Genomic DNA, 25,975 nt, shown 5'->3' with positions numbered 1-25,975 from the left:
TGGGATCCTCACACTATCAGTCCCAGAGTTAAGGAAAGCGTATGCCTCCTCCACTGAATACTGGGCTTCAGACGAGTGGGACGACCTTTTTTCACGTATGCGGTGTTTTTGTGTATACCAAATTTTATTCACGTGTGTGTGTGTGTGTGTGTGTGTGTGTGTGTTTGTGTTTGATATAAACACAGAATTATGCAAACTCTACCACAGCTGTTTCCTGCTCATGCTTGGAGCTATGTGGGGAGGGCCAGAGTGCCTGTGCCATGATATGCCTAATCAGTTTTACCCAGAGGGACAACCAGAAAAGGCAGTGAAAATGTATGCTATCATTGATGATTAGAGCAACCGGTCCCTAGCTGGACCTAAATTCTTTTGAAGTCTTTGGGATCAAGGGACCTGCAAAACCCTACACTCTGAACACTCGCATAGAGACTAGTGGCAGAAGGATTCATCGCTTCTCCGACCAATGAAGACAAGGAAATGCCCTTACCAACGTTGATCTAATGTGATTAAATACCTGACCATAGGGATGAGATCCCTACCCCGCAAGCTGCATTTCACCAACCACACTTAAGGCACCAAGCCAGAAATGCGAAACCAGATGTCGTAAAGCCGCGTCAAAGCCGTCACAGGGTCACAAGCCTTAGACCATTCGGATCATCACCAGCGACCTGATCCAGGACCTAATCGTGCCCTCCGAGGTTCCCTCCGGCCTGTCCCGGATTATGACCAACCTGAACTTGCGTCGCATTAAGGACTAAATGCAAGTCCCGACCAAGGCTTAATGGCAGAAGGCAATGCAGGCTATGAAAGAAGATAAAGAAGCAGCCATTGACCCCGCTAATGATCGGAAGAACTTCATGAAACAGCAGGAGATGCTCCGCAAGAAGAACGAGAAGCTGAGCGAGCTGGAGGAGGAGGCCCAGCAGAGGATGCAATACTTGCTACTGCGCGCCAATACCATGCGCATGAAGCAGGAGGATGAGATAAAGAAGCTCAGTAAGATTATTTTGAATGCCAAGTGCCACGCCATCTGTGAGGCCCAAATCCTTGAGAAAAGGCTCATATCCAAGGAGATGGGGGAAGAGACTGGACCAAATGATGCAAGTGGAGCAGTAGAAAGCCATCAAGATGCAGGACGAGATGCGAAAACTGGAAAAGATCAAAAGAAAGCTCCACATCATTCAGCAGATGAAAGAAAATGAGCATCCTGCAGAAGGAACAGTGAGTCCAAGAAGCCCAGCAGATGCTCCACTAACTGGATGAGCTACAGATGGAAGACCACAGGGACATGGAAAATAAAAAACAAGAACAGCTGGAAATCCAGGCTGAGATCAAACGCGTTAACGCTGAGGACGAGAGGAAGACGATGGAGAAGAAGGAGCAAGAGCTGCTGGCGGATCTGCGGGTGCTGTAATATACAAAGAGAAACTGTCTCGAAGCAGAATATGAGGTGGAGCAGGAAAAAATGGAAAATGACGATATGTTTAAATGTTTATTGTATTCTAACATACCTTTCATCATTGCAGGTTTTCGGACTATATTCAATAGTTCAATAGTGAAATCCGTAGTGGAATTTCAGACTGGGAGTATGCTGTTCCCCCCCCAGATATAATTACTATTCAGCTATTCGGTTTGCATGTAGTAGAAAATTTTTATTTGTTACCTACTTAAATGTATTATCTTACTACGCTGCCATCTGCTGGTCAGTATTTGTTTACCGCTTCCTTTTGTTTGTTCCAAATAAGTTGGTTCAAACTGGGTGTGTCTTCGCACTGCAGTTTATGGGTCACTTCCTCTAGGCAGCCATTTTTAGCCCATGTTGCTGTGAGACAGAGACCACTTGTGCTGGCCTTGTGAAGTTATCAATTTCTAACCAGCAGCAACCGAATTCAGCGGCTTCAGAGAAAGTTACAGTACGTACTGGCAAGTAATATTTCTGTATCCGGGTTTAAATATGTCAAATCTTAAATTGTACCCTCGCTGTGGTTCTACATGCGAGTCTGCGCTTATACTGTCTGCTCCTCATCTTGGATACAGAGTTTAGGAAAATCTCACAGCACCTTATCAGTCAGCTATACCTGCATTCACCTTACGTGGAGACAGAGCAAAGGTGTGAATTGTCTTTCTGTTTGTACCTTTCACATGTTACAATAATACACTTTAATCTAGGCTAGTATTTAACTGTTAAGGTTGAAGACTAGTCGTTGTGATTATGCAGATTTACTCCACATCACTTGTACAAAGCTATACCGTATATTTCAGAAGAAGAATAACTCAGCACTCCAAAGTGCGATTTTTTTTTTTAAAAATTTTTATGCAATCCAAAATATTTAAATTTTTTTTGATCCACAAATCCGGACCCTCATCAGATGGATTGCAGATATTTAGAAAATGAGCTGGAGAAACGGCCACCTAAGTGCTGGTGTAGCTTTAATGTCTGTCCCAGGGGAAAAGCTGCATTATTGGAGTTATTCATCTGATGAATATGTGTAGGACCCTCCTCGAGCACCCGATTTAAAAGACGAGGCGTGCCATATAGCTTACCGATCTGTACAGTATATTTGAACACCTTATCAAATGTTTATATTTTTGTCAAATGTTCACCAATTCCTTTTATTATATGGTATATTTTCTGTAATGAAGTATTTGATTTTTGTTTGTTTTTTACTGCTTCTTTCTAGATGACGTCATCCACAAGGCAGCCCAAGTTTTCAGTGGTAGCTGGATGTTTGAGAGGGTTATCAGCACTTTTGATTAACTTTACAAAATCTGTAGAGGAAGGTATGGCACTGCTTAGTGATTGGATGGCATGTTGTGTTTTTTTTTTTTTTTTTTTTTTTTTTTTTTTTTTAATAACTCCTTTTTGTAGAGCTTTCAGAAATGAGTTACAGATTTTAAAACAAAAAGACATAGAACTCAAAGTAGGAGCATCCAATACATATTAAACCAACATTGAAAACAACCATTAACAATGAATGGACTCAACTCCAAACGATCCACATCTTATTCTTACAACTGAACATAGACAATGACAGGATAGGACATTGACACAAAAAAAGGGGAGGTGGGGTAATTAGGGAGCATTTCTAACTCCGCATAAGCTTCCTGAGCTACTTTTCATAGCCGTGTACATTAACAATGTTTTTGTACCCAATATGTATTCCAGAGAGACCTGACACCATCAAAGTGCTCAACCGTATTATTTAATAGGTTGTAAGGTATTCCATGTTACATATATCTTGTATCCGTGCGTGTGGCTCACTATTTGATGGAGATTGAACCAACCTCCATTTACATGCTATCAGACATCTAACAGCAGTGGTCATGTGTAGTAAAGCTGCCATGATTTACGACTAATCTGAAATGGTCGAATATTTAGGAGTTAAAGTTTGGACTCTATTGGTATCTGAAGGCCAGTTACCTTAAAGATAAGAATCTTGACAACTTCCCAAAAACTATTAAGACTTGCACTCGACGAGAACAAGTGGGGTAAGTCACGCTCAGTATTACCACACCCAACAGCAATTAGGAATGCTAGGGTTAAGTTTCTGTAATAGGGAAGGGGTATGGTATCAGAACATAAGAAGCTTATATTGGTTTTCCCCTTCTTCCATGACAGCACCACCTGAGAGAGGGTATCCGCCCACCAAGGACAGGAACCTACTGAATAAAAAGGCGGTACCTCTCCTCCGCATCAGTTTTGGTTCCTGTCCCTGATGGGAGCCTCACCAGGTGGTACCTCACGTACCTGGATTATGGACGGTGCGGCCTGGAGGCCGTGGAAGCAGCAGTTGGTCCCTGTTCCCAGCCCATCTGGCTGCTGCCCGGGTCTGCGTGTGGGGAGGAGGTGCTGTTTTTTGGATTCCTCCCCGCGTGCGCCGGGGCCTGTGGCCGGGTCTGCGCCTCGCAAGACGAGCTGAGCGCGCCGGCCGGCAGGTCTTCCAGGTCTGCGCACGTGGGGGCGCGTCACACCCTGTGACGGAGCGCGCCGGAAGTCCGGGCTGAGCACGCGCGGGGTGCTGGAGCGCCCTATCACGGAGTGCGCCGGAAGCCGGGTCTGCGCATGCGCGGGTGGAAAGCCGTTATCCCGCTGCAAGCGCGCCGGGTGCCGCTGGGCTGCGCACGCGCAGAAGGGAGCGTATCTGCGGTGTAGCTCGCCAGCTGGCTGAATTTAAATTTAAAAAAATATATATATATTTTTTTTTTGGAATGAGCACGCTGCCGGAAGGGGAGGAGCCTAAAGGAGGTGGAGCCCTACTGCTTTTAAGGATGGGGAGCAATCAAGATGGCGGTGTCTGCATCCCCGCCATGATGAATGAGGAGCCGCAGTCACCTGGGCAGCAGCTGTCACCGACACAGGAGGTACAGCAGCAGCCGCAGCCATCAAAGCAGCGCAAGCAGCTTAAGCAAATGGAGCATCGAGAATCTTCCTATCGACAAAGTCACAGCAGTGGAGGGTGTGCGAGTTCCGGCAAGACTGGTCAGAAAAGACTTCGTCAGTCCACCTCCCCAGATGGGAGCCCTCATGTGAACGGCAACCACCGCCTCCGGTACCCTAGTCTGAACGGCAGTGTGGTGAGTGATCTTCGTGAAAGTCTCACCCTGAATAATGTGCTCTTCTCTCTCTCTCTTTTCCTCCTTCTTCTCCTTTCATTTCTTGGGGCAGGAGGCGAAGAAGTGTAGTGCTAAAAGTAAAAACAGGGAGTGTGCTTTATGCAAAATTGGTCTTCCCACCTCCTATGCCAAAAACCTTTGCTCGGACTGTATTCAGAAAACCATTGCAGAGGAGTCCCCCAGGTTTTCTTTAGAATTAAAGGATCTAATCCAAACAGAGGTCAGAGAGTCTTTAAGAGGCTTAACCTCACGCAAAAAGAATAAACGAAAACTAGTTTCTTCAGAATCAGAGGAATCAGTGGAGTCCCGTTTTACAAGAGAACTGCCTTCCTCCTCTAATCTCTCCTCATCATCATCGGAGTCGGATGATGATGGGGGGGACAGACCTTGTTTTTCGGTTGATAATACTGAGAGACTAGTTAAAGCCGTCAGAGGGACTATGGGTATTACCGATACCAAGGTGCCCAGAACAGTCCAGGATGTTATGTTCGGGGGCTTAGACCAAAGGAGGAGACGCTCATTCCCGGTCAATGACAGGATTAAATCTCTGATAGAAAGGGAATGGAAGAAACCGGAGAGGAAGGGTCAGCTGCCGTCATCCTCCAAGCGGAGGTACCCCTTTGAGGATGAGGATGCGGCTAAATGGGACAAAACCCCTAAGATTGACGTGGCCATTTCAAAATCTTCAAAAGAATCCACTCTGCCCTTAGAGGATTTAGGAGCCTTAAAAGACCCGCTGGATAAAAAAGCGGAGTCCTTCCTTAAACAAGCCTGGGTGTCGTCAGCAAGGGCCCTTAAACCGGCAGTAGCAGCCACCTGCACCGCTAGATCTATGATGATCTGGCTTCAACAATTAGAAGACCAGATCAGGGGGAATGTGTCCAGGTAGAAAATTCTATCGGACCATCCTCTTGTGCAGGGAGCGGCTGCATTCCTGGCAGATGCATCGGCAGATTCAGTTAGGCTGGCTGCCCGGTCTGCAAACCTCTCTAATGCAGCCCGTAGGGCGCTATGGCTCAAGAGCTGGCCAGGGGATGTGCAGTCAAAGTCTAAACTGTGCTCAATCCCTTGTGAGGGGGACTTCTTGTTTGGCAAAGGTCTAGATGACATCCTGGATAAAGCCGCAGACAAAAAACATGGATTTCCCACGGTGTCTGGTTCCCGGTTTAACAGCTCCTTTCGGAAGAGAAAATACAGCCGCAGTAAAGCTCCCAGAGACCAAGGAAGCTGGAAAGACAGAAAGCGTTTAACAGAGGCTTCATGTTCGGGGGTCCCTCCTCCGAGAATAAGAAAGCCCCTAAGTGACAGTTCCCCCCAGGTGGGAGGAAGATTGTCCCACTTCCTGCCTGCCTGGAAGGAAATTTCATCCAATCCTTGGATCTTAGGGATAATCAGGAGGGGGCTCACATTAGAGTTCAAAAGCAAGCCCAAGAACACTGTCAAAATATCAGCCCCCAGGAGTTTAGCGGAACAGATAGCCTTACAGCAGGAAGTTCTCTCTCTGCTCAGGAAAGGAGTTCTGGTGGAAACACCTGCACCCGAGCAAGGAAGAGGATTCTATTCGACTCTCTTCCTAATAAAGAAGCCGGACGGCTCCTTCAGGACCATTGCGAACTTAAAGAGGCTGAACGACCATTTAGTCTACAGGCCGTTCAAGATGGAAACAATAAAATCAGCCATAAAGATGTTATTTCCGGACTGTTTTATGTGCGTCCTCGATCTGAAGGACGCCTACTACCACGTCCCGATTTTGCCACATAATCAACAGTTTCTAACAGTAGCTGTACAATTCGGCAGGCACGTAAGGCATTTTCAGTTCGCAGCTCTTCCCTTTGGCATTTCCATGGCGCCAAGAATCTTCACAAAAATTATTCTGGAGGTCACAGCGCACTTGAGGGAAAGAGATATTCTGGTCATCCCTTATCTCGACGACTTCTTAGTAGTGGGCAGATCAAGTCAACTCTGTGCTCTAGCCCTGGCGGACGTCATGGCCAGTCTAAGACGCCTAGGTTGGCTATTAAATCTGGAGAAGTCAAGGCTGGAACCAAAGAGGGTTCAGTCTTTCCTGGGTCTCATTCTGGACTCAGAAAACCAAACCTGTCTTCTGCCAGAGGAAAAGAAGCTGAAGATCAGATCCCTAATATCTCAGGTTATCAGCAATCCGACCATGACCCTGAGGAGTGCAATGTCTCTGTTGGGTACAATGACGTCTTGCATCCCGGCGGTTCAGTGGGCCCAGTACCATTCCAGATGTCTTCAACAGGAGATTCTGGCAGCGGACAGGCGGCTCAAAGGTCGCCTGAATGGGAAGATGTCTCTTCCAGATGTCGTGATCAACTCCCTGGACTGGTGGACATCTCCGGTCAACCTATCTTTGGGGGTTCCTTGGACCTTCAAGGTGTCGGATACAATTACAACAGACGCAAGTGCAGAAGGTTGGGGAGCTCACCTAAGGGATCGTTCTGTACAAGGCCTCTGGTCGGACAGCGAGACAAGTCTCTCTTCCAACACGAAAGAGCTGTTGGCAGCGAGAAACGCTCTAAAAGAATTCAGTTCTGCTCTTCAGGGTCCTCACGTCAGGATAATGTCAGACAACAGATCAACAGTCGCCTACATCAATCATCAGGGGGGTACCAGGTCTCTCCTTCTGATGTTAGTAGCGGATCAGATCTTCAGGTTTGCCGAGAGTCGGCTGGTCACGCTCTCGGCGCTGCATATAAAAGGGGAAGAGAACATAAAGGCCGATTTCTTGAGTCGTCACACCTTGAAACAAGGAGAGTGGGAGTTGAATCCAGCCGTTTTTCAGCAGATTGTGGGTCGGTGGGGACAGCCCCAGATAGACCTATTTGCAGACAGACACAATCGGAAGACCGAAACCTTTTGCTCCCTGAATCCAAAGGAGGGGGCGTTTGCGGTGGACGCGCTGCAGATTCCATGGGATTTTACTCTAGCTTATGCCTTTCCCCCTTTAGTACTGATCCCTACTATCCTGAGGAAGATCCGAGAGGAACGGGCGAGGGTTATAGTGATCGCCCCGTTCTGGCCCAAGAGACCATGGTTCACTTGGATGAAGAGAATGTGCCAAGCAGATCCATGGGTTCTTCCGGACATCCCGGATCTCCTCAGGCAGGGCCCAGTCTGTCATCCCCAAAGAGCAGGCTTGCATTTGACGGCCTGGATTTTGAGAGGTCGCTATTGACGAAAAGGGGGTTTTCTCCGGATCTTGTTACTACCCTTCTGGCAAGTAGAAAGCCGATAACAACTAGAATCTATGGTAGAACCTGGGCTAAGTTCTTGTCTACCTCGGGTCAGTCTGCCAAAGGGAGGATTCCTATTGAGGCCATACTAGAATTCCTCCAGAAGGGGTTAAATATGGGACTAGCCACCAGCACTCTTAAGGTGCAGGTATCAGCTCTGGGGGCACTGTATAATTATGACTTGGCAGCAAATAGATGGATCATTAGATTTATTAAAGCTTGTCATAGATCCAGACCTATTCCTATTCCAAGAATGCCTCCTTGGGACCTTAATTTAGTTCTGGAAGCGTTAACCAAACCTCCCTTCGAGCCCTTAGAGAAGGTTTCAGAAAAAATCTTAACTTTAAAGACTGCTCTACTGGTATCCCTGACATCAGCTCATAGAGTCAGTGACTTACACGCACTATCCGTTAACCATCCATTCACTCAAGTATGTACGGATAGAGTAATCTTAAGACCAGACCCGGCCTATCTTCCAAAAGTAGCCTCCAAATTCCATAGGACGCAAGTAATCACTCTCCCTTCCTTCTATCCTAATCCTAGGGATTCTGAGGAACATAAGCTTCACACCTTAGATGTTAGGAGGGTGTTAGTCCGGTATTTGGAAGTTACAAAAGCCTGGAGAAAGAGTGACGCCTTATTTATATCCTTTCAGGGGGCTAGGAAAGGACTTAAGGTTACAAGGGGGACCATAGCTAGATGGGTCAGGGATACTATTACCTTAGCCTACTCTTCTAGCAATCTGCCGGTTCCAGAGAACCTGAAGGCCCATTCCACCAGAGCGGTAGCTGCTTCCTGGGCTGAGAAGGAGGATGTGCCCATCGACATCATATGTAAGGCGGCAACTTGGTCATCCCCCGCTACATTTTACAAACATTACCGTCTTGACCTTTCCTCTTCTACTGATCTTTCCTTTGGTAGGAAACGGTGATCCCTCCCTCTGGTATTTGATCTCTATAAATCTCTCAGGTGGTGCTGTCATGGGAGAAGGGGAAAAGATCCTAGTTACTTACCGGTAACGGGATTTTACAGAGCCCATGAGAGCACCCTATTAATTCCCTCCCCTTTATCACTGTGGTGTGCACTTTTTAAGGTGGTTAGTACAAATATTGAGGTGGTGGTTATGTATTAACCTGTCTTCGGAGGCCCTCTCATGCTCTGAAACAAAACTGATGCGGAGGAGAGGTACCGCCTTTTTATTCAGTAGGTTCCTGTCCTTGGTGGGCGGATACCCTCTCTCAGGTGGTGCTGTCATGGGCTCTGTAAAATCCCGTTACCGGTAAGTAACTAGGATCTTTTCTCTATAAGCGAAGCATGTGGAAGTCTTAGCTGCATTTTTCTATATCTCTTGCCATGTACGAGGTGAAAGGGATTCCCCCAGAAAACTTTGGCGTGTTGTTTTAACAAGCAACGTAGATTATTTCTCAGACTCTTTCGGAGCCTAAACAACAAATCACTCTCCAGCTATCATTGCATCCAAGACAAAAGCGGAACTCATTGCTGAAGAGGATAAACATCCATTGCTCCATTCCAGCCTCCTATCTCCTGGAGACCATGTGGGCAACGCCATGAAGAGGCCTTTAGTGGAGATGTCACACCAATTTTACGCATGCGATTATGGTGTGGGGGCATAATTTACTGCTGTGGACCCTCCTAGTTTTGACTCCAGGTACGCCAGGCTTCATGTTGCTTGTGCTACTCTGAGCAGCCTGCATGGCCTAAATTTGTTACCATGGCCTGCAGCACATCTGGGACATCATTGGCAATTGCAAAAGGAGCTGCCAGCAGCAGATCTTGATTTGTGTGCCCTAGGGGCATTCAGTTTGACAAAACATTCCTTAGACAACCATAAATAATCTCATTGATGGCAGCCAAGGTGTCTAAGTGCGTATATTTCTGCTTGTGGCGCTCATACTAGATACATCAACATGTTTTTAAAATTTTCATCATTTACATACCATTAGCATGTCTTGTGATTTCCGGAATTCCATGACTTTTTCTTCTTGGTGTTAAAATCTTTTTTTTAACTCGTTTTATTGAAGATTATACAATTTAACAAGGTTACATCATAAGACAAAAGAACAAACGGCATTTTTCATTGCTCACTAATACTGTCTGGCAAAGTTAACCCTGCCCTTAACATACCTTGGGTCCAATATCTTAACCAAAATCATGAAACACTCATGTCAGGTACCAAATATCACAAATTTTATCATGAGAGAATACTCCTCATTGCCTGAGGACTAATGTGAGTCAAAGGGGAATCAAACTAAGGCTTCCATACACCATCAAATTTTTCAGGACCGTGTTTATTTTTATATACCACCCTCTCATAGGAAGCTTCAGTAATTACCATATTGACCCTGTGTGAAATCTGCAGGGGTCGTATCCATCCATATTGTCGGGAGGTCAAGGCCTCGCTCCAGTATTCCTCTGATGATAGGGAGGGAACTACTGTCCTCCATTTGACCTCAACCAACAATGGCGATGAGGAGCATCTCCTTCTTAGTGACTGGATGTATAAAAAGGAGATCAGTCCCTTGGGAGCCTGGCTCATTAGAGTCCCAATCAAGGGTTATGAGGAAATGACAGAGTTTCCAATAACTGGGAACTGGGTAATAAGAGCATGCCTTAGTTGCAGATACTTAAAGAAAGCATGTCTGGGGACTTGATAGAGCTGTGGACATTAAGCAAAGGAAACAAGAACACCCTGAATATACCTGTGCTAGTGTCTTGACCCCTAAGTTCGACCAAAATGAAGCATCTTGGGAATGTAGCAATGTAGCACTGTTATGCCATAAGTGGGACTCTGCTACTGTGTCCTTGAATTAAAAAATCTTTTTGGTGGCTCTCTACACTTAAACCACAAGTCTGTGAACTGGGAAGAAGGAGTGTGAGTATTGCTATGGTGCCTCTAAGACCACCCCATAGACTCTGAAGACTCAAACAGTGCATAAGGTGGTGTTCAAAATTAGGCAAAGGATTATCTGTTATCCAGTGTTGTAGAAAGCGAAGTTGACCAGCTGAGTAGTATAAGAAGTCCAGGAGTGTCGCCCCTTGCCTCGTCCCTGGGCCTCTGAAGAGTGGCCAGTTTCAGTTTGTGTTGGTTTGAGACCCATATGAAGGATGCCAAATGGGAGTTGATCATTGCGAAGACCTTTTGTGAGACTATGGGGGCATAATGTCACAGAACATATAGGAATTTAGGGAGGACTATAATTTTAATGACATTGATTATCTCAGCTACTGACAGAAGGAGTGCTCTCCATATTCTAATTTTCTGCCGCAGATATGACAAAAGAGAGATATATGTAAATCATGGATTTACGTGTGATTTCTTGCTATGTTTATAGCAAGATATTTAAAGTGTGATATTATTTGTAACCTGCAGAATTCATCCCCTACTTTCTATCCCATGGTGCTTGGAGGTAACAACATGGATTTCCGCCAGTTTATTTTTAGCCTGTAGAACCGGAAAAAATTAATCAGATCCATTACTAAAAGCAGTGTAACTCTTGGACTGGCCATTTGGTGTTGCTGTTTCAATGTTGAGTAGCTTATATTGTCCAGCATGTAATAAATCTCTGTAAGTGGATAACAACATGTACTCAGAGGTTACTGTCTTGTTTTTAGTAAATGGTAACCATTAAAATGCAACAGCTTAGTTGCTTTTTTTAAAAGGATTCCTCCATTTATAAAAATAATTAGCATAAATAAATTTTTTAATTGTATGCATCCCCAGATTTTTACATGTCACTCAAAATACAAAACACAAACCGTTGTTCTGAAAAGCCAAAAAGGGTTAATATTTAATATATTTTATATATGCATGCTATTCTTTCGTTCATACAGTAACATCAGATTACATTTCCTCCCCCAGATCCTAGCACTTCTAAAGAAATTTTTGAATATACAAAGAAGGCAATAAATCCTCAGGTACAGTAATAATCATTATTGTAATAATAAGAAATGATGCACAGAAATTATTTTTTTGTTTTCTTTTCTGTAGATTGACCTAAAGAGATATGCTGTGCCTATAGGTGAGTATTTCCGTCTCTGTATTTGTTTAGTTATAGCTTATGCATATTTCTTGCGTTATCTCACAAAGAAATGATAATGTACATTTTTTCCTACTTTGTCTTTTCCACATTAATAATATTTATAAAATGTTATATATGTGTTATAAAATGTATGTACCACTACTTCATTTATTGATTTAGCTTTTATTGGATTTTTTTTGGATGGGGATGGAAATAATGTAAATTAAGTAATATAGGTCTTGAACTTAATATTATTTAATTGCTAATATACAGTGCTCAAAAAAAAAAAGGGAACACTCAAATAACACATCCTAGATCTGAATGAATGAAATATTCTCATTGAATACTTTGTTCTGTACAAAGTTGAATGTGCTGACAACAAAATCACACAAAAATCATCAATGGAAATCAAATTCATTAACCAATGGAGGCCTGGATTTGGAGTCACCCCCAAAATTAAAGTGGAAAAACACACTACAGTCTGATCCAACTTTGATGTAATGTCCTTAAAACAAGTCAAAATGAGGCTCAGTATTGTGTGTGGCCTCCACATGCCTGTATGACCTCCCTACAACTCCTGGGCATGCTCCTGATGAGGCTGTGGATGGTCTTCTGTGGGATCTCCTCCTTGACCTGGATTAAAGCATCCACCCACTCCTGGACAGTCTGTGGTGCAACGTGACGTTGGTGGATGGAGCAAGACATGATGTCCCAGATGTGCTCAATCGTATTTAGGTCTGTCCTGCATTAGGAGGAACCCAACCACACCAGCATATGGTCTCACAAGGGGTCTGAGGATCTCATCTTGATACCTAATGGTAGTCAGGCTACCTCTGGCGAGCACATGGAGGGCTGTGCGGCCCTCCAAAGAAATGCCACCCCACACCTTTACTGACCCACTGCCAAACCGGTCATTCTGAAGGATGTTGCAGGCAGCAGATCGCTCTCCACGATGTCTCCAGACTCTGTCACATGTGCTCATTCTTAACCTGCTTTCATCTGTGAAGAGCACAGGGCGCCAGTGGCGACTTTGCCAATCCTGGTGTTCTGTGGCAAATGGCAAGCGTCCTGCACGGTGTTGGGTGAGAGCACAACCCCCATCTGTGGATGTCGGGCCCTCATACCACCCTCATGGAGTCGGGTTCTAGCCGTTTCTGCAGACACATGCACATTTGTGGCCTGCTGGAGGTCATTTTTCAGGGCTCTGGCAGTGCTCCTCCTGTTCCTCCTTGCACAAAGGCGGAGGTAGCCGTCCTGCTGCTTGGTTATTGCCCTCCTACGGCCCCCTCCACGTCTCCTTGTGTACTGGCCTGTCTCCTGGTAGCGCCTCCAGCCTCTGGACACTACGCTGACAGACACAGCAAACCTTCTTGCCACATCTCGCATTGATGTGCCATCCTAGATGAGCTGCACTACCTGAGCAAATTCTGTGGGTTGTAGAGTTCGTCTCATGCTGCCACAAGTGTGAAAGCACAACCAACATTCAAAAGTGACCAAAACATCATCCAGAAAGCATTGGAACTGAGATGTGGTCTGTGGTCCCCACCTGCAGAACCACTCCTTTATTGAGGGTGTCTTGATAATTGCCAATAATTTCCATCTATTGTCTATTCCATTTGCACAACAGCATGTGAAATTGATTGTCAATCAGTGTTGCTTCCTAAGTGGACAGTTTGATTTCACAGAAGTTTGATTTACTTGGAGTTATATTCTGCTGTTTAAGTGTTCCCTTTATATTTTGAGCAGTATATTAAAGCCTTGATAGACCTAATCAAAGTAGATCAGTCACCAGATTACACAACACAAACTGCATATATGATAATAGATCTCTTAGTCCTGATGAGGCTGGTGTACTTAGTTTAAAATTTCATGTCAGAATGGCTGTATAATTCTGTTAGAAAGTGTAAACTTAATCTCCACCCCTTTAGATTGTTGGACAACCCCTCAGTGTCCCTCCTCCCTGCTACTGTGGAGATCTCACACTGCCCAGTACAATCTTCAGATGTCAGTCAGATTGGGTGAGCGAAGACTATATACCTTGACTTGTGAACTCTTTCACTCTATATCTGGACTTATAAAATGCTCATATTAATATCAGGATTATACAGCCATTCTGACAAGAATTTTCCAAGACAGTACAAAAACCACAAGTCTACAAGATCTAATTAGTAGTGTATGTAATTTGTGTTGTCTTGTTTGGATCTTTTGATTATTGTTTAGTTATAGAATTTGGGACACGTGTTCTTTTCATTTTTTTTCCTCAAATACTTTGTGGCTTTTTTTATTCCTCTTTTTCTCTATGTAATTTGGTCATCTATCTATATTTTGTATTAATCAGTATGTTGACTTTATATAAATTGCAGCTGGCTTAAATCTTCTTACTCAACATGCATCCCAGTTTAATAACTACCTCGTGGAAGACTATCGGATTATTTTTGAAATAATATCTAAGTGGTGCGGCCACTCAAACCATGAAATGAAGAAAAATGCATTTGATGCTATGGACTCCTTTCTGAAGCAGGTATCTGAGCTTTTTTTACCCTGTGGCTTTATGTTAACTTTATTTAATGTGGATGAACCACAATCCGTTTTCAACACAAATTAATGCAAAGTCCTTTAAAGCCGAACAAATGTTTTTTTATTTAAAGTGGATCTGTCACCAGTTTTTATGCTACATCCGGCATACATTATTAAATATATTTCTTGGACCTGATGACACTAATGTAGTCAGTTTAAGAATCCATGTTAAAATGACATATACAATTCTGTGTGAAAGTTTAACTTAATCTCAGCCTGATTGACAGCTCTTCAGTGTCCGTCCTCCCTGCTGCTGTTGAGAACACACAATGCTCGGAACAAGCTGCAGCTTTTCAGGCTTCGAGGGCAGAGACTCAATACACTTCAGCGCTTTCTCTCTAAAGCTGTACTCCTAAACTGCACATTTTATCATCTGGATTACACAGCAATTATGACAGATTTTCAAAGCAAGTACTCCATGAACATCAGATCTGAGAGATCTATTTAATAATGTTTGCAGTTTGTGCTGTGATATTTGGCGACAGAGACGGTTAATAAATTTATAAATCTTTTTTTTAGTATCTTGTTTGCAGTTCTCTCCTCTCAGGGCAGTAGGATCTGAGTCGAGAGTAGCAGATGCAGCAAATATCACCACCATGTAGTCGCTGAGGAGACTACAATTACCATCATGCATTGACTGTTTTATTCATGGTGTTAGAGGTTTTGTCTCTTTCCACCTTCTCTGACTTTAAGGCTATGTGTCCACGATGCAGAAATGCTCTGGATTTTTCCTGAGCGTTTCTGCATCTCCCTGCAGAAAAAAACGCATGCGGATTGTACATGCGGATTGTACATGCGTTTTCCTGCCAGGGACATGCGGATGTGAAGCGTTGTTCACATGCATTTCCGCATGTGGGTTGACAAGCGCTTTCTAAGCGATTTTTAGCATCACTTGGAAAGTGCTTGTCAACTTGGTCACACTATATAAATCCATGCAAACGGCATGGATTTATATACTGTGACCGAAAGAATGGTAAAAACTAAAAAACAAATCTATACTTGCCTTCCGATGGCCCCCGGTGTCTTGCTTAGCTCCTTTCTCCCTTGTTGGCAGATCGCGGTACACTGAAGGACCTGCCGACTTCAGGGTCGCGTGATCCGTCACATGACTATGACGTCAGCGCAGGTCCTCCAGTCCATCGCGATCTGCCGGCATGAGTGGACGAGCGCATCGGGGGCCATCAGAAGGTAAGTATAACATTTATTTTTTATTTTATTCTTTTTTACTCTGTCGCCTCATTGGGGGACACAAGACCATGGGTTATGCTGCTTGTCCACTAGGAGGCGACACAATGCTTATCTGAAAGACAAAGCCTTGCTCCTCCTCTGCAGTATACACCTCCGGGAGGCAACAGCCAACCCCAGTTTTAGCTTAGTGTCAGTAGGAGGCACACCGTTTTATTTTCACTCGTTCCTCGCTTCAAGCACAGGATCACAGATGAAGAAAAGAGGGTCTCTTTTCAGAGACCCCCGGTATGGCTCCTTCCTTTGCCCCCGTCTGTGGGGCACGGTTGAAGTGGAGATGGCGCTGCCACCATACTGCTCCTTCGCCGGCCTGGTACGAAGTTGAGAACCCCCTCCTTCTCGGGGGGTATTAGGTTGAGACAACCTCAGGTAGGCTTCGGTGAGCAGCAGCTGCGGACCCTCCCAGCAAGCGGCCAACTCTCAGCAGCACATACAGGAGCCACAGTTTTCACTGGAGGCTCCTGTACAGCCGGGGATGGTGCAGGTATTTATGGCCAAAGCGGTGCAGTCTGACAAAGACCCTGCGCCAGTGACACAAAAAAGGGGGCTCCTCAGAGTCTACCCCTTCTATAGAGATCCCCACCGCCATATTACCTATGGATCCGGGGGGGGGGGGGTCTGGTGCTTTTCCGACCTCCCCCCGGCCCACCGCGCTCTCCTGGAGCCCTTTCCGAGCACTATCTTAAATTTAGGCCGCAGCTTCGGCCTAGCCGAAGCCGCCGCCCACCCTACGCCCCCCGTCACTCCCCCCAGTGACGCGTTTGACACTGCCAAGCGTCATACAGAGGGTGGGGCAGAGCTGCAGGGCGCGCATTTCCATGGATACACGCGCCCTTTCAGCGCTCCGCCCCCCCCCCCTTCTCCTCACTCTGACGGTGGCCATCTTGCTGCACCCTGGACACAGGCCAGCCAGCGCTCCGGGGAGGCACAGGACCAGGGGATTTGCGCGCGCACAGGGGCACACTAGAGGTGGGGTAAGTGCACAGCCTGAGACTCTCAGCTATGAAACTGCATATGCTGCATCCTCCTCTGCACAGACAGCCCCCCTGCATAACCACATCCAGGTGCAATATGCCGGGCTCAAAGTCTAAGAAAACCAGGCAGGACAGCTTTTACGCTTTCTGTACAGCCTGTAGCATCGCTCTCCCCAGCGGTAGTACGTATCCGCATTGTAAGGATTACATGCAGGCTACTGTGCCAGAGTCCCAAGCAGCCCCTACCACCGCTGCCATGCCCGAATGGGTCACTCAATTGTCACAATCTATGTCTCAATCTATGTCACAGTCCATGGATAACTTGGCCGACAAACTTCTTCAGGCTATGCAAAGTCATATCTCTTCTATGACACATCCACACTCTGAACCAGGCTCCTCCAGATCAGAGTCAGGACGCAAGCGTACCCACAGATTACGCTCCCCTGCGTCATCACACAGTGCATGGTCCTCCAGATCCAGGGATAGAGACCGTAGTCCCAGATCTTCTAGACAGTCCCCTACCAGGGACAGGGAATATATCCACTCAAGAGAAATACCCCAGCCTGACTCGCCTAGCAGACATATCAGTGATACACAGGAGTCTGAAGGCATTTGTGACTCCAGCTCAGATAAGGAGGCCGATGAATCGTCTTCTCCAATTAATAATGCCGCACTATTAGAGGACATAATCTCTTCCATTCATCGAGTTCTAAACGTTTCTGACCCGACCCCGGATGTACCTAATGAATCAATTTAATTTGAGGGACCACCAAAACCGCCTAAGTTCTTCCCAGATCACTCAGAATTCAAATCTATTCTGACCAATCAGTTTCTACATCCTGACAAAAAGCTCGCCACACGCAAGCTAATGGGAGCCAGGTATCCCTTTCCTCCGGAAACTTTCAAGGAATGGACAGATACCCCAGCAGTGGACCCTCCAGTATCCAGGCTGGCAGCACAGACACTTCTTTCTCTGCCAGACAGCTCAACCCTCAGGGATACAGCAGATCGGCAGGTGGAAAGTTTGGCACGCTCAAATTACGAAATCATAGGAGCTTCCCTAGCTCCCCAGTTTGCTTCGGTGTGGGCATCTAGAGCCATAATAGCTTGGGCTAATGATATACAAACTAGCCTTCAAGCTTCTGCTCCTGAATTGTCTCAAAAAGCAGTTCAAATAGCAGTTGTGGCAGATTTCCTAATGCGGGCGATCCTTGATTCAACAAGATGTGCAGCGGTAGCACTATTGCATGCCGTCACCATTAGACGCATACTCTGGTTACGTGAATGGAAAGCCGATGCAACCTCAAAAAAGTCGCTCACACAGCTCCCATACTTCAGAGGTAGACTGTTCTGCGAAAAATTGGATACAATGATATCCAACGCCACAGGGGGTAAGAGTACTTCTCTTCCCCAATTGAAACCCAAACGCTCCTTTACTAAACGTAACCAATCTAGGTTCCGGTCCTTTCTGAACTCTTCCGCCTGGTCCGTCTCTCGCCCAGCACAGAACAACAACCGCTTCACACGCAAGGAAGACTCCAGGTCGACTCAAAAGTCGGGCAACTCCTGGCGGTCAAAGAAAGGCCAACCAAGCTCTCACAGAGGGAAATCAAAGAATTTCTCCTCATCTTGACTCTCCGACCCTAAACAAATCCCCCCTAGTAGGCGGCCGCCTTTCACTATTTTACCAACACTGGCTGCCTATTACAAAAGACAGGTGGGTCAGAGAGCTAGTATCCTCAGGATACAAGATAGAATTCACCTCCATTCCCCCATACAGATTCGTCACCTCTGCTCCCCCCAAACCGCAAGAAAAAGCACAAGTTTTTCACAAGGCGGTCTCCTCGCTACTCCAAGCGCAAGTCATAATACCTGTTCCAACAGCAGAGCGCTTTCACGGGTTCTACTCCAATCTTTTTGTAGTTCCCAAGAAAGGAGGCGGAGCAAGGCCTGTCCTAGATCTCAAACATCTCAACAAGTACGTAAGAGTACGTCATTTTCGAATGGAGTCACTTCGCTCCATCATAGCATCCATGGAAGAAGGAGAATTTCTCGCCTCCATAGACATTCAACATGCGTACTTGCACATACCGATTGCGCCTGCTCATCAGACATTCCTCAGATTCGCAATCAATCAGGACCACTATCAATTCGTGGCTCTCCCGTTCGGTCTCGCCACGGCTCCCAGAGTGTTCACCAAAGTCATGGCAACCACCATGCAGGTCCTACACTCCAGAGGTATAGTGGTCATCCCTTACCTAGACGATCTTCTCGTCAAGGCTCCCAACTTCAAGGACTGCGAGCTCAGTGTCTCAATCACGATCGACACTCTGAACCGCCTAGGTTGGTTAGTCAACTTACAAAAGTCGTCTCCAACACCAACCCAATCCTTGACATTCCTAGGGATGAGATTCAATACTTCCAGAGGCCTGATATTTCTCCCCAAAGACAAAGTGCATCCTCTACGCTCAGGAGTTCACACCCTTCTCAGCAGATCCTCCCTATCTCTCCGATTCGCGATGGGAGTCCTTGGCAGAATGGTGGCGTCAATAGAAGCAGTTCCATTTGCCCAGCTTCACCTCAGACCTCTCCAATTGAACATTCTCCAGTCTTGGGACAAAAATCCTTCTTCCCTCGACAGGTCATTCCAACTGAACTCGTCAGCCAAGAAATCTCTCCACTGGTGGCTCATCTGGTCCTCTCTAACGACAGGAAAATCCTTTCTCCCGGCTCAATGGAGGATACTGACCACCGACGCAAGTCTGACGGGTTGGGGTGCAGTATACCTACACCACAGAGCACAGGGCTAATGGTCTACAGCGGAAGCAACCTTGCCCATCAACATCCTGGAGATTCGAGCCATCCTCCTGGCCCTGAGAGCATTCCAGCATCTGCTGGTGGCCTCCCACATCAGAGTCCAGTCAGACAATGCCACAGCCGTGGCATATGTCAATCACCAAGACGGGACCCGCAGCGCTCGAGCAATGCGAGAAGTCTCACACATTCTCCACTGGGCAGAAAAAACAAACTCTGTCATATTGGCAGTTCACATTCCAGGTGTAGACAACTGGGAAACAGACTTCCTCAGCCGACAAGAAATACACTCGGGAGAATGGGCTCTCCATCCCGAAGTCTTCCAGCAAATCTGCCACCGTTGGGGCACTCCGGATGTGGATCTAATGGCATCTCACTTCAATGCCAAGGTCCCCAACTTCATGGCCAGATCACGAGATCACCGAGCTCTGGCGGCGGACGCCCTGGTTCAGGATTGGACTCATTTCCAACTCTTGTATGTTTTTCCGCCTCTCCCTCTGATTCCCAGAGTGCTGAGAAAGATCAAACAGGAAGGTGTAACAACCATCCTAATTGCTCCAGACTGGCCCAGACGTACATGGTACGCCGACATAGTATGCCTCATCGCAGACGTTCCCTGGCGTCTTCCCGACCGCCCGGATCTTCTGTCACAAGGTCCGTTTTACCACCAGAACTTACAGGCACTCAGTTTGACGGCGTGGCCATTGGAACCTGGGTGTTAACACAAGCAGGTTTTTCGCCAGAAGTCACTCCAACCATGATCAGAGCGAGAAAACCAAACTCTGCCAAGATCTACTACCGTACTTGGAAGGCCTTCTTTACCTGGTGCGAATCTCACCACCAGGCTCCACTACCCTATTCATTACCTAGGGTACTCGGTTTTCTCCAGTCAGGACTGGAAGCCAGACTATCCCTGGCCTCCCTTAAAAGTCAGGTGTCAGCACTATCTGTTCTGTTTCAGAAGAGCATTGCCCACAGGCTGCAAGTCAGAACTTTTCTGCAGGGTGTTTCACGACTGATTCCACCCTACAAACGACCATTAGAAATGTGGGACCTTAACCTGGTACTCACAGCACTACAGGAAGCCCCCTTTGAACCAGTCAAAGAAATTCCACTCCGCCTTCTATCTCAGAAGGTGGTTTTCCTTGTAGCGATCACGTCACTACGCAGAGTGTCTGAACTCACGGCACTCTCATGCAAACAACCGTTCCTAAATTTTTTTCAGGATAAAGTAGTCCTTCGTACAGTTCCTTCCTTTCTCCCAAAGGTTGTCTCAAGCTTCCATTTCAACTAAGAGATTTCCTTACCATCCCTCTGTCCGGCTCCGGTTCATAGAGTGGAAAAGGCTTTGCATATGCTTGACCTCGTTAGGGCACTGCTTATCTATGTGTCTAGGACTGCCCCCTTCAGAAAATCAGATTCGCTTTTTCTCCTTCTGGAAGGGGGTCGCAAGGGTCTACCAGCTTCTAAGGCTACCCTCGCCAGGTGGATCAAGTCCACCATACAAGAGGCTTACCGCCTCAAAAATTTTCCCATTCCGGCAGGTATCAAGGCCCATTCTACACGTGCGGTAGGGGCCTCCTGGGCCATTCGCCATCAGGCCTCGGCTCAGCAAGTGTGCAAGGCGGCCACCTGGACCAGCCTGCACACATTTACCAAGCACTACAGTGTTAATACCCAGTCCTCAGCAGATGCGAGCCTGGGCAGACGCGTGCTACAGGCGGCGGTATCCCAATCCTAGGGAACCGTCCGCATGATTTCGTCCATTGCTTCCCACCCAGGGACTGCTTTGGGACGTCCCATGGTCTTGTGTCCCCCAATGAGGCGACAGAGTAAAGGAGATTTTTGTGTACTCACCGTAAAATCCCTTTCTCTTAGCCTCTTATTGGGGGACACAGCACCCACCCTGTTGCCCCTTAGGGCCATTTAAGTTGAGTTCTCATATTGGTTTTCCTTTGAGTTCCAACATTGTTGCCTTTGTTATAGACATAATTATGTTATGTATGTTAACTTCTCCTACTGCTTTTGCACAAAACTGGTGTAGGCTGTCGCCTCCCGGGGGTGCATACTGCAGAGGAGGAGCAATGCTTTGTCTTTCAGATAAGCATAGTGTCGCCTCCTAGTGGACAAGCAGCATAACCCATGGTCCTGTGTCCCCCAATAAGAGGCTAAGAGAAAGGGATTTTACGGTGAGTACACAAAAATCTCCTTTTTTACAGTTTTCTATGGTACCCGGGTCCGGAGGAGAGTCTCCTCTCCTCCACACCTGGGTACCATCTGCACATTGAAGGCATGTATTCCGCATGTGCTTACCTAGTGAAGCGGAATCCATGCGTTCTAATGCAAGTCAATGGCGGCGAAAACGCAGCGCTTCCGCAAATTGGTAGCTCTGCGTTTTTTTCCGCAATGATAATCTGCAGCGGAAATTTCCGCAGCATGTGCACAGCACATGCGGATTATCATTGGGGAACACGGCAGGCCTTCTACCATGCGTATTTTAAGCGTTTCTGCAGCGTTTTTGCCGCTGCTTAAACACTTAAAAAACGCATCGTGGGCACACAGCCTTACCCACTTATGAACTTGTTAGACACTGGTTGTTACATTTCCCTGCTTGTGCCATTGTTATTCCACCTTTTGCATAATAGCAACAGTAGGAGCTGACTCTAAGCAAAAATTGTCTCTTCTTTTGTAGGCTATAACTTTTTTTTTTCTGCATTATTTTTTGAGTCAGGCTAGGGTCCTATTTATTTTATGATTTTTGTTGATCCCCCTTATTGGTATGAGACGTACATATCAGTCTTGAACACAGGTCACAATGCTCCATGATAGGTATGTATCTCTTGCTGATCGCACAGTACAGCTTCTTTCTCGTTGCAATCAGCGGCAGGAGCCTGACTGTTGCACAGAGCCGGGCTTCTGCTGTAACTTTTAAGGCTAACATTCCCGCTTATCCTAGCGGATCAACCCTCTCACATGCTGCTGTCGAGAGTGTCAACGAAACATGAGTTGGACAGATGGAAAGTTTTCCCCCTGTCAGCCCATTTGCACCCCCACATGTGATCGCAGGTGTGGATGGTTGCTATGGCAACCGAGGGCCTGACAAAGGCCTCTGGGTAAGCTACACTCCAGAGCCAATCAGATCTCGCTTGTGGCAGGGCCTAATTGGCTACCTATCAATCAAGCACTGAAAGTATACTGTAATACACAGTATTGCTAAGGGAGTGATGTGTATCACTAATTCGGTGAACCCCTTGAACTCCTGAGCCTGTTTTCACCTTCATGGCCAGGCCATATTTTACAATTCTGACCAGTGTTACTATGTGGTAATAACTCGAACACTTCAACGGACCCCCCTGATTCGGAGTTTGTTTTTTCGTGACATATTGTACTTCATGATAGTGGTAACATTTCTTCGATATGACTTGAGTTTATTTGTGAAAAAAACGGAAATTGGGCTAAAATTGTGAAAATTTTGCAATTTTCAAACTTTTAATTTTTATGCCCTTAAATCAGAGAATTATGTCACACAAAATAGTTAATAATAAATAACATTTCCCACATGTCTACTTTTACATCAGCACAATTTTTGAAACGTAATTTTTTTTTGTTAGGAAGTTATAAGGGTTAAGAGTTGATCAGCGATTTCTCATTTTTCCAACAAAATTAAAAAAAAACTATTTTTAGGGACCACATCACATTTGAAGTGACTTTGAGGGGTCTATATAAATAACAAATAAAGTTGCACTCTGTAGCGCTATAGCATGCAAACATGATATATTTGAAATATGAATTACATTACTGCTCTAGAAAATAGGAATAATTGAGAATACTTAGCACATAAAATGGCCACTTCATGTGTGTTCTCGTTGCTGGGAACCTATCTAATGTGAATCCTCTCTTAGGCTGAAGCCTACATGTATATGGGAAGGTAGGATACTGCTATAATTAAAACTGCCTGAGGCTTAGTGGTGAAGTGCTCAGTCACAGAGCCTGTGTATACAAATATCAAATGACTGACCATCACTTCCAAAACCGAAAACTGGTGTGTGGAAGTGACGGTCAGGCTTTTGATATTTGAGGGGTCTATATGACAGAAAATACCCAAAAGTGGCACCATTCTAAAAACTGCACCCCTCAAGGTGCTCAAAACTACATTCAAGAAGTTTATTAACCCTTCAGGTGCTTCATAGAAATTAATGAAATGTGGAAGCAAAAAATGAACATTTTAACTTTTTTTTCACAAAAATTTTACTTTAGACCAAAATTTTTCAATTTTCACAGGAGAAAATAGACTCCAAAATTTGTTTTGCAATTCTCCTGAGCACACCGATGCCCCATATGGAAGGAGCACCATTTGACGTTTGAATGTAAAACTTGCTAGAATCATTAGTGGACGCCATGTCGCATTTGGAGAGCCCCTGATGTGCCTAAAGAGTAGACCATCCCCCCCGCCACAAGTGATACCATTTTGGAAACTTTACCCCTCAAGGAACTTATCTAGATGTGTGGTGAGCACCTTTAACTCCCAGGTGCTTCACAGAAGTTTATAATGTTGAGCTGTGAAAATAAAAAGAAATCACATTTTTCCCACAAAAATGTTTTTTAGCCATAAAATTTGTTGTGCAGTTTCTCCTGAGTACGCCGATATCCAAGGTGTTCACTGAAGGGGTTAACTAATGGGACCGGTTTATAGGTCGGGTTGTTCTGGACGCGGCAATACCAAATATGTGTACCTTTTTGTTTATTTTTTTTTTGCCCTAAAAATATTTATTTGTGGGTACAATATATATAAATATATATATATATATATATATATATATATATATATATATATATATATATATATATATATATATATTATTTTTTTTTCAAACATCATTTTTATTTGTTTTTTTTCAACAAAACAAATCATAGAAAGACATTATAAAACAAAGCCAGGATGCACATAATAAGGAAACTGTACACAGATCATGCACAATGAATAATCAATAAGTTCCAGTTAGTTGGCTTAACAAATAGACATCTAAAATAAGTATTAGCAAGTTACAGTCATCTACAGTCAATAGAATTAATAAAATAACGATAAATTGTGATGATTTTCTCCCCTGCTTTAGTTAACACGTAAGAGTCCTATTTAGATCCTCCAGAATATACCATTCTGTAGAAGTAAATGGTTGGACAATTTTATTCTTTTCAGACAGAGATCAGCATGTTATAATAAACTGCTTCCATTTTGATAGAAATTTGCCAGCTTGCTGTTCTTTGTTACTAAGAGTATCTAATTGCTCTACTCCCATAAAATGTTTCATTTGGATTATTAGCTCTGCTATAGTGGGCATGATAGGATCCAGCCAATGTTTAAGTAACTGTTTTTTTGCCAGGATGAGTAGAGTATGAAGCAGTTTTGGGGGGCCTTTTGATTTTTGGTCAGGCTTTTCTGGCTTATTCCAATGATGTAGTATGGCTACATATGGAGAGAGAGTGTATCCTGGGCCCCATATAGCCTTTATCACATCTGAGACTTGATTCCAGTATACTGTTGAATCAGGGCAGGACCATAGGCCGTGCATAAGCAATCATCCTATTTCACAAGGGATCTTTTTTCGGTATATTAAAAGCGTAAATGACCCTGTGTATTATTTTATACTGAGTCTCTCTCCATGATTCGTTTATAATGTATTTTCTAAATATATTCCAGCCCAATCTGATTTTAGTAGGGATTTCAACGTCCTCAAGTTGCTGCTTCCAATATTTAAAGAAAACATCAGGGTGTATCTTTAATAAATTAGATTTCATAGCCGAGTAAAGACTAGAAATTGAGGGAGTACCAGATGGAGATAGTAAAATTATATCTAGTTCGTTTTGAAAGGTCTCGAAGGTGACATCCTTTAAGTTTGACATAATGGATAATCTAATTTGTTCAAATTGGAGGCCATGCTGTAGAGGTTGATCATATTTATCTATACATTCTGGGATCGTCAAACATCTCCGATCGCTTGGGTGAAGTAGGTGAGATATGTTATGAATACCTGCTTGCTGCCATTTAAGAAATAATTTATTTTCACTGCCCTGTGGAAATTCCGGATTCCTCCATAGCGGCAAGTGCTTAGAAACTCTGAAAGAAAGGCCATATTTTTTTCTAACTGCTTTCCAAGCGGAAATGGTGTCCTTAAGGCTGTGTGCACACGATGCGTTTTTAATGCGTTTCCGCGGCGTTTCTGCAGCTGCGGAAACGCATTAAAAACGCATGGTAGAAGGGCAGCAATGTTCTCCAATGGAAATCCGCATGTGCTGTGCCATGATGCGGATTTTTCCGCAGCTTAAACGCTGCGATCAAAAATCCGCAGCATGTCCATTAATTTTGCGGAAACGCTGCTTTTTCGCCGCCATTGACTTGCATTAGACCGCATGGAATCCGCATCACTGTATATGTAGATGCGCATTCCATGCGTTC

The 25,975-nt window shown here is 45.1% G+C and overlaps 1 protein-coding gene and 1 pseudogene across 1 annotated transcript in view; both read left to right on the top strand.

Annotated features, from left to right (window-relative positions):
- PRKDC (protein kinase, DNA-activated, catalytic subunit) overlaps positions 1 to 25,975 on the top strand; it is a 427,433-nt gene that overhangs the window by 21,479 nt on the left and 379,979 nt on the right. Inside the window, exons 7-10 of the mRNA XM_073679277.1 lie at positions 2,682 to 2,781; positions 11,752 to 11,807; positions 11,881 to 11,911; positions 14,275 to 14,432. Coding sequence (XP_073535378.1) covers positions 2,682 to 2,781; positions 11,752 to 11,807; positions 11,881 to 11,911; positions 14,275 to 14,432 — 345 coding nt within the window. The remainder of the gene's footprint in view (positions 1 to 2,681; positions 2,782 to 11,751; positions 11,808 to 11,880; positions 11,912 to 14,274; positions 14,433 to 25,975) is intronic.
- LOC141264122 (uncharacterized) lies at positions 730 to 1,612 on the top strand (annotated as a pseudogene).

This window comes from Phyllobates terribilis, unplaced genomic scaffold, assembly GCF_046119375.1.
Source record: "Phyllobates terribilis strain yellow unplaced genomic scaffold, ASM4611937v1 Scaffold_4__5_contigs__length_816908805, whole genome shotgun sequence".
In the NCBI taxonomy this organism is placed as follows: Eukaryota; Metazoa; Chordata; class Amphibia; order Anura; family Dendrobatidae; genus Phyllobates; species Phyllobates terribilis.
The sequence above is the reverse complement of the archived record's forward strand: the minus strand, read 5'-3'. Positions and strand labels throughout refer to the sequence as shown.